General features: G+C 45.2%; 1 protein-coding gene across 1 annotated transcript in view; it reads left to right on the top strand.

Moving 5' to 3' along the window:
• Nucleotides 1-3,039: 3,039 nt before the first annotated feature.
• Nucleotides 3,040-13,450, top strand: part of LOC126989651 (uncharacterized) — a 77,930-nt gene continuing 67,519 nt past the window's right edge. The window contains exon 1 of the mRNA XM_050848249.1: nucleotides 3,040-7,184. Coding sequence (XP_050704206.1) covers nucleotides 3,556-6,414 — 2,859 coding nt within the window. The 5' untranslated portion in view covers nucleotides 3,040-3,555 and the 3' untranslated portion in view covers nucleotides 6,415-7,184. The remainder of the gene's footprint in view (nucleotides 7,185-13,450) is intronic.

Here is a 13,450-nt window from a genome sequence, read left to right on the forward strand (position 1 = left end):
AAAGGACGATAGATTGCAAGGAAGGAAGGAAGGAAGGAAGGAAGGAAGGAAGGAAGGAAGGGAATGTAGGGACGGCATGATGATGGGAGAAGGAGGGAGCGTGAGGGTGAGGGTGTGAGGTGACTGAGGAGGGGAACAAAGGACGATAGATTGCAAGGAAGGAAGGAAGGAAGGATGTATGGAATGTAGGGACGGCTTGATGGTGAGAGAAGGAGGGAGCGTGAGGGTGAGGGTGTGAGGTGACTGAAAAGGAAGAACAAAAGGACGATAGATTGCAAGGACGGAAGGAAGGAAGGAAGAAGGAAGGAAGGAAGGAAGGGACGGCATGATGGTGAGAGAAGGAGGGAGCGTGAGGGTGAGGGTGTGAGGTGACTGAAGAGGAGGAACAAAAGGACGATAGATTGCAAGGAAGGAAGGAAGGAAGGAAGGAAGGAAGGAAGGAAGGGAATGAAGGGACGGCATGATGGTGAGAGAAGGAGGGAGCTTGAGGGTGAGGGTGTGAGGTGACTGAAGAGGGGGAACAAAAGGACGATAGATTGCAAGGAAGGAAGGAAGGAAGGAAGGAAGGAAGGAAGGAAGGAAGGAAGGGAATGTAGGGACGGCATGATGGTGAGAGAAGGAGGGAGCGTGAGGGTGAGGGTGTGAGGTGACTGAAGAGGAGGAACAAAAGGACGATAGATTGCAAGGAAGGAAGGAAGGAAGGAAGGAAGGAAGGAAGGGGATGAAGGGACGGCATGATGGTGAGAGAAGGAGGGAGCGTGAGGGTGAGGGTGTGAGGTGACTGTAGAGGAGGAACAAAAGGACGATAGATTGCAAGGAAGGAAGGAAGGAAGGAAGGGATGGCATGATGGTGAGAGAAGGAGGGAGCGTGAGGGTGAGGGTGTGAGGTGACTGAAGAGGAGGAACACAAGGACGATAGATTCCAAGGAAGGAAGGAAGGAAGGAAGGAAGGAAGGGAGGGAATGGAGGGACGGCATGATGGTGAGAGAAGGAGGGAGCGTGAGGGTGAGGGTGTGAGGTGACTGAAGAGGGGAACAAAGGACGATAGATTGCAAGGAAGGAAGGAAGGAAGGAAGGAAGGAAGGAAGGGAATGAAGGGACATGATGGTGAGAGAAGGAGGGAGCGTGAGGGTGAGGGTGTGCGGTGTCTGAAGAGGAGGAAAAAAAGTACGATAGATTGCAAGGAAGGAAGGAAGGAAGGAAGGAAGGAAGGAAGGGTATGTAGGGACGGCATGATGGTGAGAGAAGGAGGGAGCGTGAGGGTGAGGGTGTGAGGTGACTGAAGAGGGGAACAAAGGACGATAGATTGCAAGGAAGGAAGGAAGGAAGGAAGGAAGGAAGGAAGGGACGGCATGATGGTGAGAAGGAGGGAGCGTGAGGGTGAGGGTGTGAGGTGACTGAAGAGGGGAACAAAGGACGATAGATTGCAAGGAAGGAAGGAAGGAAGGAAGGAAGGGATGAAGGACGGCATGATGGTGAGAGAAGGAGGAGCGTGAGGGTGAGGGTGTGAGGTGACTGAAGAGGAGGAACAAAGGACGATATATTGCAAGGAAGGAAGGAAGGAAGGAAGGAAGGAAGGAAGGAATGAAGGGACGGCATGATGGTGAGAGAAGGAGGGAGCGTGAGGGTGAGGGTGTGAGGTGACTGAAGAGGAGGAACAAAGGACGATAGATTGCAAGGAAGGAAGGAAGGAAGGAAGGAAGGAAGGAAGGACGGCATGATGGTGAGAGAAGGAGGGAGCGTGAGGGTGAGGGTGTGAGGTGACTGAAGAGGGGGAACAAAAGGACGATAGATTGCAAGGAAGGAAGGAAGGAAGGAAGGAAGGAATGGTAGGAAGGGACGGCATGATGGTGAGAGAAGGAGGGAGCGTGAGGGTGAGGGTGTGAGGTGACTGAGGAGGGGGAACAAAAGGACGATAGATTGCAAGGAAGGAAGGAAGGAAGGAAGGAAGGAAGGAAGGAAGGAAGGGACGGCATGATGGTGAGAGAAGGAGGGAGCGTGAGGGTGAGGGTGTGAGGTGACTGAAGAGGAGGAACAAAAGGACGATAGATTGCAAGGAAGGAAGGAAGGAAGGAAGGAAGGAAGGAAGGAAGGGACGGCATGATGGTGAGAGAAGGAGGGAGCGTGAGGGTGAGGGTGTGAGGTGACTGAAGAGGAGGAACAAAAGGACGATAGTTTGCAAGGAAGGAAGGAAGGAAGGAAGGAAGGAAGGAAGGAAGGGACGGCATAATGGTGAGAGAAGGAGGGAGCGTGAGGGTGAGGGTGTGAGGTGACTGAAGAGGAGGAACAAAAGGACGATAGTTTGCAAGGAAGGAAGGAAGGAAGGAAGGAAGGAAAGAAGGAAGGAAGGAAGGAAGGAAGGGGATGATAAGTCAGGATGAGGATGGCTGGGACGGTGTGAGTACAGAGTAAGTGGGAGGTGAAGAATTAGGGATTGGAAACAGCCGCCACCATACTCTCCCTCATCCTCTTCCTCTTCTTCTTCTTCTTTTCACCATTACAACTTTCTTTCCTTTTCCATTACGATTTTGTTTTCTTCGTGTTAATAAGTTCTTATAATTAGTATTTACATTTATGAACTTTCTTCTTCTTCTTCTGTTCTTTCTTATCATCATAACATTCTTTACCACTTCCATTTGTAATATTTTCTTTGTTTTCAAAATTCTACATTGTTGTGCTTTTACGTATGTCTCTTTTTTTCTTTCTCTCTTTCTTTCTTTCTTTTTCTCCTCCTTCTGCTGCACCTCCTTCAGCAGCCTCCAGCTTTAACTTGACCCTGCAGGATGCCTCGCCTTCCCTCGCCTCGCCTCTCCTCGCCACGCCGCCTTGGCAAACTCATCCTGATTGCAACACATTCTCTCTCTCTCTCTCTCTTCTAACTCCCTCCTTCCTTTGGTTCCCCTTCCTCCTTCCACCACCCTCACCTTCCTTTATTCCCGTACAACCTTTTTCCCTCCTTCATGGTCCCCATTCGTCTTTTCTTCCCTCCCTCCCTTTTGCCTTCCCGTTTTTCTTACACCCCGTCATCCTCCTCAGCACATCCTTCCCCTTCCCTTTCTTGGCCACTTCTTGACAGTTCCGATTCCCCTCCGTCACGTCTTTCCTTCCTTCTCTTCTACAGGCCTCTTCTATTCTCTGTTCTCTCATTCAACAACCCACCTTTTAATATTTCTTTTCTTTTGCTCATCTTTCCCTTTCCAATACTCTCTCCTTCTCAACGGTCCCTCCCATCCTAATATTACACGTGCTAGCCTTCCCCCTCTTCTCCCTCCCCACCTCTATGGGGCGTCCACACTCACCTTTCTTCCACTAATTCTACACAGAAAACACGTTGTCTTGTATTATTAAGGGAGAACACGGCCAACTGATTACCTTTGTTTCCTTCCTTTTCTTCTTTGGGTCTACGTTCACACCCTGTGAAGGTCCTCGATCATTCTCTGTAAGTTTTCCTCTGAGTCTGTGGAGGCCTTCACTTTCCATCCTGGTTCCGAACAATCCCAGGCTAGCCCGCTCTGCCTCCTGTCACACTCTTTTCATAAACACAGAGGAACAAAAATGAACAACTACCAGAAGAAAATCGGAATCGTACTGGCAGGCATCATTGCGGCCCTCGCGCCGTACCTCTGGGGCGCCGCCCGCTACGGCGGGCCGCTCCTGGAGGCGCGGCGGGAGTGGCAGGCCGCCGGGCCACACACAACGGCGCTGGGAGAGCTAAGGCAGCGTCTGGCCGGCGCCTGGTGGCTCCCCGGCGCGCTGCGCCCTGCACCGCCCCGGGATCCCCTGATGGAGTGTGGCCTCCCCGCCGGCGACGGCTGGTGGGACGTGCTGCGGCTGCTGGCCGGGGCCAAGCGGCATCTGGACTGCCTGCACGAGCAGGTCCGGCAGGCTGAGGAGGAGCAAGCAGGTTTCGTTAGAACTCTGCTAGTTTGCGGCGGCCTGCTGCTGCTCTTGGCGATGTTGGCGGCCCTGGCTGCCGTGGCCTGCAGCCCACCGTCCCGCCGGGAAGGAGGTGAAGAAACAGGCCTGGACGTGACACCACCTGATAAGGGGGGCGATGAAGAAAAGCAAGAAGAAACACACCTGGAGGAGGTGAAGGAGTGTGTCCAGGAAGGACCACGTGACACGGAGACACCCGCGGCGACGGGGAAGGAGGCGGGTGAGGAAAGGGTGACAGAAGTAGGAAATGAAGGAGAGGAGCACCCGAGTGACGGGTGTGTGGAGAAGATGGGAGAAGAGACGGAGACAGAAGGCGAAGAAGGGTTGGAAAATGAAGAAGACTTGGAAAAAGGAGATACAGAAACCAAAGAAGACTTGGTAACTGAAGAAGAGATAGAAAAGGAAGAAGAGATGGAAAGCAAGGAAGAGGTGGAAAGGGAAAATGACGGGAATAAGGAAGATGAAGTAGACAATGCAAACGAGGAGAAAAAAAATGAAGTACATAAGGAAACTGAGGAAGACATTGAGAAAGAAGACCACAGACAAAATACAGACAATGAGATGGAAGGGAATGAAAATGACGGGCAGAAGGAAAATGAAAATACTGCGAGGGAAGAAGGAAATGAAAATGAAGAACAGGAAGAAAATGAAGAAAATATTGAGAAAGAAGAAAATAAAAATGAACACAAAGAAAATGAAGAAAATATTGAGAAAGAAGAAGTAAACGAAAATGAAGAACACAAGGAATATGAAGAAAATATTGAGAAAGAAGAAAATGAAAATGAAGAACACAAGGAATATGAAAAAAATATTGAGAAAGAAGAAGAAAATGAAAATGAAGAACACAAGGAATATGAAGAAAGTATTGAGAAAGAAGAGTGTTCCCAAGCCGCGGACAACACGAACACCGTCGAGGCGACAGACGATACAAGTCATGCCGCAGAGTCTAGCCCGTCCGCCAAAACTTTAAAACACGTTCATGCAACCGAACCCCAAACGCAGACCAGTGTTACTCCTCCTGTGCCACGCCATGCACCTCCTCAGACACCTACCCGTGCCCCTTCGTCTGTTTCACCCTCAACAACGACACCCCCGCCAGCCAACACCGCCTCTTTCCTACCGCCAATTCCCCGCCCGCCGCCCCCCTGGGACTGCCCTCCCAAGTGTTATGACGGCAGCCGCCGCGCTCTGCACCAGGAGCTACTGGACTTTCATCGGTGGGCTGGCGGCTCAGACGCCGAGTACCAGCGTCGCCTGCGTCCAGTGGAGGACCTGCGGCGTGTGGTGGTCACAATGTGGCCTCAGGTGCGCGTCGAGGCCACCGGCAGCCTGGCCAACGGCCTCTATATGGCAGACAGCGACGTGGATGCGACACTGCTGGGCCACTGGCCCGCGTCACCCTCTCCACTGCTCGCACTCCGCGACGCCCTCCAGCGGGAGGGCGTGGCGCGGCTCGGCCAGCTCACCGTGCTGGAGAAGACGACGGTTCCACTGGTCAAGTTCGTGCACCAGGCGACGGGCTTGCCCGTGGACGTGTCCTTAGGCAGCGAGGCGGCCGTGCGCGCCGCAGAGCTGGTGCGGGAGTTGTTGCGCCGCTTCCCGGCCCTGGCGCCCATCTCACTGCTGGTGCGCCACTACCTGCGTGGCCTGGGCCTGGCAGAGGTCTTCACGGGGGGCGTGTCATCCTACGCCGTCACCCTCATGGTCACCAGCTTCCTGCAGCTGCAGATTCCCCCGGACGCCCAGCACGACCTCGGGTGGCTGCTGGTGAGCTTCTTCGCCTTCTACGGCTATGAGTTTAATTTCGCCAGCACGGGGATCAGCGTAGTGGGGCGCGGCCGCTACCTGCGTAAGGAAGACGTGCCCATTGTGATGCCGCGCGGCCACCGGCGGGCGGACCTCTGCATCCAAGACCCGCTCTGTCCCACCAACGACCTGGGGCGGTCCTCCTTCCGTGTTTGGGACGTGCGCAGAGCCTTCCAGCACGCCTACCGAGTGCTGGAAGCCGCCCTTTTCGAGCCAGGCGTGTACGCCTCCCCCTGCTCCCTGCTCGGCCAGCTGCTGGCGCGGCACGCCACGCCCCAGCGAGTCCTGCCAAAGTGGACGCCTCCACCCGTCCCAGCAGCAACAGGAGCCAGCAGGACTGCCTATGAGCAAAAGAAACAAGGCATTGTTAAAAGAGATAAAACCACGTCTAACACAAAGAATAAGAAACTCGCAGCACGGGCTGAGGTAAACCAGATATATCATAACGACATTGACGACCGTGCGCTCCCTCTCGCAGAGGCTGAACACCGAAGCAAGCACAGGCCCGGCCAGACCCGGAAAGACGACTTCAAGAAGCCAGAGCAGGCACCGCCCCCCCAGCCAACGCGCACAGGGCCGACTGTCAGGGTGTTGAACCGGCACGGACGATTCCTGACGATCTCCAGGAAGGAGGCGGCGGACGGGGCTTTCCACAACCAGCGGTTTCATTAATTAATAAACCCTTCAAAGCCTAGCGTGACCGTGATATTTTTCTACATATGCATATACGATTAAATGAAGTGAAGAGAGGTAAATTTTTCCGTGTCACAGTCTAGTGTACGATAGCTCCTACAAGTTCCTGGTAGCCTGTTGAATTCAGCCTTCCCAATCCGGAGTAGGCAGCCACAGAATGAAGGCGTTCTGTAAAGTTGCAGCCATGGCCAGACAACAAAATTAAGTCCTTACTTTTTTCATAAGAACATAAGAACACAGGAGTCTGCAAGAGACCGGTAGGCCTGTACGAGGCAGCTCCCCTGAACCTAAGCTCCCGTGTATCTAGCCCCACCAAATATCGCGGTCCATGAATTTATCTAATCTATTTTTTAATGTGACAATTGTATTGGCACTCACCACATGACTGCTAAGCCTATTCCACTCATCCACCACCCTGTTTGTAAACCAATTTTTGCCTATGTCCCTGTTGAATCTGAATTTATCCAGTTTAAAACCATTACTTCGTGTCCTACCCGGTTCTCTTACCAACAAAACCTTATGAATGTCTCCCTTATTAAAGCCCTTCATCCATTTATAAACCTCGATCATGTCTCCACGCACCCATCGCCTTTCTAGAGAATGCAAGTTTAACTGTTTGAGTCTTTCCTCGCATGGCAAGTTTCTCAACCCCTGAATCATCTTAGTCATCCTTCTCTGCACCGATTCTAACATTTTGATATCCATTCTATAGTAGGGTGACCAGAACTGAACCGCATAGTCAAGATGAGGTCTAACTAATGCTAAATATAGTTTGAGGAAGACTTCGGCGCTTCTGTTTCTTACGCTCCTTGAAATAAATCCCAGTACCCTATTTGCTCGATTTCTAGCTTGAATGCATTGTGCCCTTGGACGGAGATCAGAGCTCACTAAGATCTCTAAATCCCTCTCGCACCCAGACCTACTTATGGGAGTGTCATTTAAGGAATAGTTATGTGAGGGGTTGTTCCTACCTACACTCAGAATACTGCACTTCCCTACATAGAACTCCATCTGCCATTTGTCCGCCCAGTCATACAATCTGTTTAGTTCACCCTGTATCCATTATCTGTATCTGTATCTGTTTCCATGTAGCATCCTCAAAAATACTTATTGTTGATGTTTTCTGATTAAAAATTAATATGTATATAGTTCCTTGTACTGAATTTAGTGAGTAAAAATAATTTGTCTAAACACAGATATATTTAGCAGAAGTTGTGAGCGTTACCATATGGTTACGCTAGGCTTTTGTGACACTAATAGCCAATGTTTGTTAGTTGTTTGAGTAGCAAAAGACACAGGCCTTATATCTTATATATTGAATTATTTTTCTTCCAGAAGCTTGACAATTGCTGAGATACTACAAGAACTGGAGAATGGCGATGCTGTGGTTATAGTATATATATATATATATATATATATATATATATATATATATATATATATATATATATATATATATATATATATATATATATATATATATATATATATCCTCCGATACTAACCACCTGAGATTTTTCAGTCACCGCCGAGTGGCCTAAGACTACCCACATGCTGTCCTGAAAACCACCTATCAACCCGGACTCAAGAAGATGTACAGCGCAAGTGAAATCAAGAATGAGCTCCGGGGGGCACCATGACCCAATAATAATGGCGCCACTATAAACAACTGCCTGCGCCGTGACGGGCCCGGACCGACCATCAGGCCCATATGAATTAGCCTCCCAGCTATATAGGTATATATATATATATATATATATATATATATATATATATATATATATATATATATATATATATATATATATATATATATATATATATATATATATAGATAGATAGATAGATAGATATAGATATAGATAGATAGATAGATAGATAGATAGAGATATATAGATATATAGATATAGATATAGATATAGATATGTATATATATATATATATATAGATAGATATATATATATATATATATATATATATATATATATATATATATATATATATATATATATATATATATATATATATATATATATATATATATATATATATATATATATATATATATATATATATATATATATATATATATATATATATATATATATATATATATATATATATATATATATATATATATATATATATATATATATATATATATATATATATATATATATATATATATATATATATATATATATATATATATATATATATATATATATATATATATATATATATATATATATATATATACAGTCGACGCTAGAGAGTAGTGTCATGATTTTCAGAATGTTTAGCCTGGTAGCGGTATCTGGCAACTATACCACGGTGACGCATTCACTGGTGATGTTAGTGACGCGTTTCAGTGTGTACCGTGTGTACCGTGAAATTATAATATTGTATAATATTATATTAGATTATAATATAGTGTAGTTAGAAATATACCAGATTACATGAATTCAATTTAGAAATGCGATAATGAATGTCTTCTACATGATGATGATGATGATGACGAGGTAAAACATCACAAACAGTCTGAAACACTTTTTCGTATTAAACTTTGAAAATACCGCGTGCAATGCTGTCCTTCACAGAGGCAGGCAGTGACTAATGCTCCTTACCATCAAACAGGAAACAGGCTTGAGGGTCTGTTTAACTCGCAGCCTTAATTCCCGTCACTATAAAGCCTCAAAGACAATTCAAATCATCAAAAATCTAAAATCATTTGTCCGTGAAGATTACGTATTATCTAAGTATAAATACGTGTCTGTGTGTGTGTGTGTGTGTGTGTGTGTGTGTGTGTGTGTGTGTGTGTGTCGCTGACTAGCTGACCCCTTGTCGCTGATGGATATCATGACATGTCTCCCGTCCCCACCCAGCCTCTCGCCCTCTCTCTCTCTCTCTCTCTCTCTCTCAGGGAACCTTCCAGAGGACTGGTTAATTTGGAGTTATTATCCCTATTTATAAAAATGCAGGGGAAGTAGAGGATGTTAATAATTACAGGAGTATAACTCTACTAAGTTGCTAGGGGAAACTATTTACAAGAATGCTTAACGTAAGAGTTCCGTGATGATAATCATGTTATTAAGGACTTAAGGGTTACTCCACTACTGATTATGTCTTGGGTATAAAAAAATTGATTGATCTGTTTCTGCATAAGAAGAAAAACCTGTATTGTCTGACTGTTGCTTGTAGGAAAGCATTTGAGCTGGTGTGGAGAGATGGCCTGTGGTATAAGTTAGTATAGGCAGGAATTAATGGAGGGATCATTAGGGCAACAAGAAACATGTACAGTAACAGTAAATCTTGTGTGTCAGCCAATCGTCCAGACTACTTTGCAAGTCACGCTGCACGGGCTTAGGCAAGGGGAAAATGTGGCACCACTTCTCTCTTACGTGAACGACAGTGAAGATTATCTCTTGGAAAATAACTATAGCTATATTGAAATTGATGATAAACGGCTGGATGACACGCTCAGAGTTCTTGTATTAATGTACGGCGGTGACGCTGTGATAGTGTCTGGGAGTGTAGCAGGTATGTGCACTGCCCTAAGTGCTGTAAACGTATTGTGAAGCTAGATATTCACTGTAACAAGACTAAAATTACCATGCTTTCCAAGGATAAATGTGAAGTAGGAAACTACAACTTTCAGTTTAAAGGTGAAATGATCAAAATCGTTGAGGAGTATAAATATTTAGGTGTTGTTATGGAATCTAACGGAAGCTTTTAAACGTGTCAGGAACACCTTTGCCAGCAAGGACGAAGGGCGATGTACAGCTTGATTGGAAAGTGCCGGAAATTTGACCTCCCTGTTGACCTGCAACTGGAATTGTTTGACGCGATGGTGTTGCCTATTATTACGCATGGTTGTGAGATCTGGGGTTACAGAGTTCTTAGGGATGTAGAAAATGTACATATTACGTTTCTGAAACACTTACTTAATGTTCGCAAGACCACATGTAATGCCATGGTATATGGCGGGCTGGGTAAACATCCTGTCACCATTCATGTGAAATGCAGAATGTTAAATTATTGGTCAAGGATAATTACCGGTAAACAAGAGAAAATGTTATATAATGTATCAGTCTTTTTAAAATGCATAATGAAAATAGTTACAAATCACCATGAATGAAATATAAAATCGCTTTTTTTTTTTTTTTTTTTTACAACGGAGACAGCTCAAGGGCACACACAAAAAAGGAAGACAATAATAAAAAAAAAAGCCCGCTGCTCGCTGCTCCTAAAAAAGAATCAAAAGAGGTGTCCGAAAGAGAGGTCAATTTCGGGAGGAGAGGTGTCCTGATACACTTCTCTTGAAAGAGTTCAAGTCGTAGGCAGGAGGAAATACAGATGAAGGAAGATTGTTCCGGAGCTTACCAGCGTGGGGGATGAATGAGTGAAGATGCTGGTTAGCTCTTGCATAAGGGGTTTGGACAGTATAGGGATGAGCATGAGTAGAAAGTCCTGTGCAGCGGGGCCGCGGGAGGGGGAAGGCATGCAGTTAGCAGATGGAAAGTCATTTTTGCGGTTGATATATTTTTTTTTTTAAATTTCCATATGAACTTGCGCGGCTCGTGCGGAGGTACTGCGCCGCACTGCCAAGCGTTAGAGCGTCATGGTGGCCTTTAATTAAATACCTATTACCCTACGCACGGGGGATTTAAACATATACTGTCACTTCTCTTTGTGTATCTTCAATTTGCATCCTCTTTTTCCGATTTTTTTCGCAATTATATGTAATTATGGTAAGCGGAAAGCTGTGGCTACATCAAAATAAAGCAAAGTTTGCTGGCCTAAAAAGGGTAAGATTTATGACTCAGCTCATAATACTTGAGCACAACTTGGGATATGAGGCAAATAGATACATTGCCTATACAGGCTTCCCTTCAACTCCTGAGGCGACAATAACAAGAAAACAAATGGATAAAGCCAGGATTTCTCCACACCAACCAAAAAAAAAGAGACATGAAAGAAAAAGCCGCGAGTCTGCAGATTATCAGCCAGGTGGCTTTGATGCATAAACCTGGCGACAATGAATGAGTTGGGTGGCGCCCAATGATACCCTCCCCTCTGAGGGATTGATATTTTGTCTTTTAGATTACATTGTGCATTCCTACATGTATTATAAGATACAAAAGGGGACCAGGTGCCTAAATCTACTTAGAGGAAAAGCAAATGTGAGCACACCCTCCCCGTAGAAGTGACCTGAGATGACCTGAAAGAGCTTCCTTGGAAATCTGACCTCTTGAACATTATCAGAAGAGTAAGATAAGGAACGAGACATAGTTGTGTTGTGCTAGAAAACATCTCTGTACCATACATTGTCACCTAAACATAAAAGTGCGTTTTTCTCAAAATAAAATTTTTAATGTAAAGAATTATATATCTCGACCTGTATTTGGACGCTTTTTTTTTTTTTTTTTTTTTTTCAGCATAATACTCAGAAAATAATTATCTACAAAACTGCATATTGAGATTTGGTAATGTCGAGGTTTGTAGGATCTGTGATTTTTTTTCGGTAGTTTTTACAGAAAAAAATTACCGCATAAATTGATTTTGTTTTGTGCACTTATTATTTGCGATATACAAATGATAATATGCAGTATTGATCCTTTGGGTGTCATTTAAATCTCATATAAAGGATATTCCTTTACTTTGATTATTTTCCGTGAATAAGATTTTTTTGAGCATGTGTAAAACTTTAAAAAAAAAAACTCCTTCAATTTTTATGAAAATTATATCAGGGGTACCTCATAGTCTAGTGTTTAAACTGTAAAAAAATCATTTGTCCTTTTTTTTTTTTTCTTCTTTTTACGTTGCTGCCTATTGCGCCGGTAGGCATCTTCCAGGTGGGGCCTGATGGTCGGCCCATGGCTTCTTCCAGGTGGGGCCTGATGGTGGGCCCAGCCCGTTCTGGCACAGGCGAGTGTTTATAGTGGCGCCATCTTGCATTGGCTCATGCTGCCCCCCGGAACTCGTTCTTGATTCGCTTGGACGGCTTCCTCTAGAGTCCGGGTTGATGGGTGGTCTTCAGGACAGCATGTGGGTAGTTTTAAGCCGCTCGGCGGTGACTGAAAAATCCGAGGTGGTAACGTGGGGATTCGAGCCCGCGTCGTCCATCACGCGGTGAATGTGGGCCCTGTACGCTACCAGTTCAGCCAACGCCTACCCCTAAATCCAGACGAAAAATTACGCCCACAGAGATCAAAATCTCCGAACATGACCATAAAAATGACTTTCCCCCTTAGCAAGTTCAGAAGAGCAGTCAGCGTGGAAATATCGATAGAAGATAGAAAGAGAGGCAACATCGCGACGGAATTTAAGGAAAGGAAACTTAGGAAAGGTGGAGAGGGAGGAAGGGAGAGAAGGGAGGGAAAGGGGGAGAGGGAGGAAGGGAGAGAAGGGAGAGAAGGGAGAGAGAGAGAGAGAGAGAGAGAGAGAGAGAGAGAGAGAGAGAGAGAGAGAGAGAGAGAGAGAGAGAGAGAGAGAGAGAGAGAGAGAGAGAGAGAGAGAGAGAAAGAGACAGATAGATAAATAGATAAAGATAGATAGATAAATAAATAAAGACAAAAACAAAGGAAAATGAATAAAAGACAAATAAAATAGGAAATAAAAAAGAATAGTTAGCTAGATAAAGAAAAAAACAGAAGGAAAATAATAAAAGACAGAAAGAATAAAGAAAAATTAAACAATTACAGAAAATGTGTGATGTGTGTGTGTGTGTGTGTGTGTGCGCGCGCGTAGCCGTGGGGATCAAACACGCACATGAATATAAGCTTACACACACACATTCATACATACATACATACATACATACATAATAATTCAACTCAGTCAGTCTAGGCAATAAATCAAAGGAGAGAGAGAGAGAGAATAACTATGCTTTAAAATATTTCTCTGCTTGCATAACCTCACAATATTATTATCTCTCTCTCTCTCTCTCTCTCTAATATAATTTTCTGATCCTAATCCTTCTCGGAGGTCATTTTTTTTTCTTTATCATTTTCTC

The sequence above is a fragment of the Eriocheir sinensis genome, unplaced genomic scaffold (assembly GCF_024679095.1).
Source record: "Eriocheir sinensis breed Jianghai 21 unplaced genomic scaffold, ASM2467909v1 Scaffold126, whole genome shotgun sequence".
Taxonomy (NCBI): Eukaryota; Metazoa; Arthropoda; class Malacostraca; order Decapoda; family Varunidae; genus Eriocheir; species Eriocheir sinensis.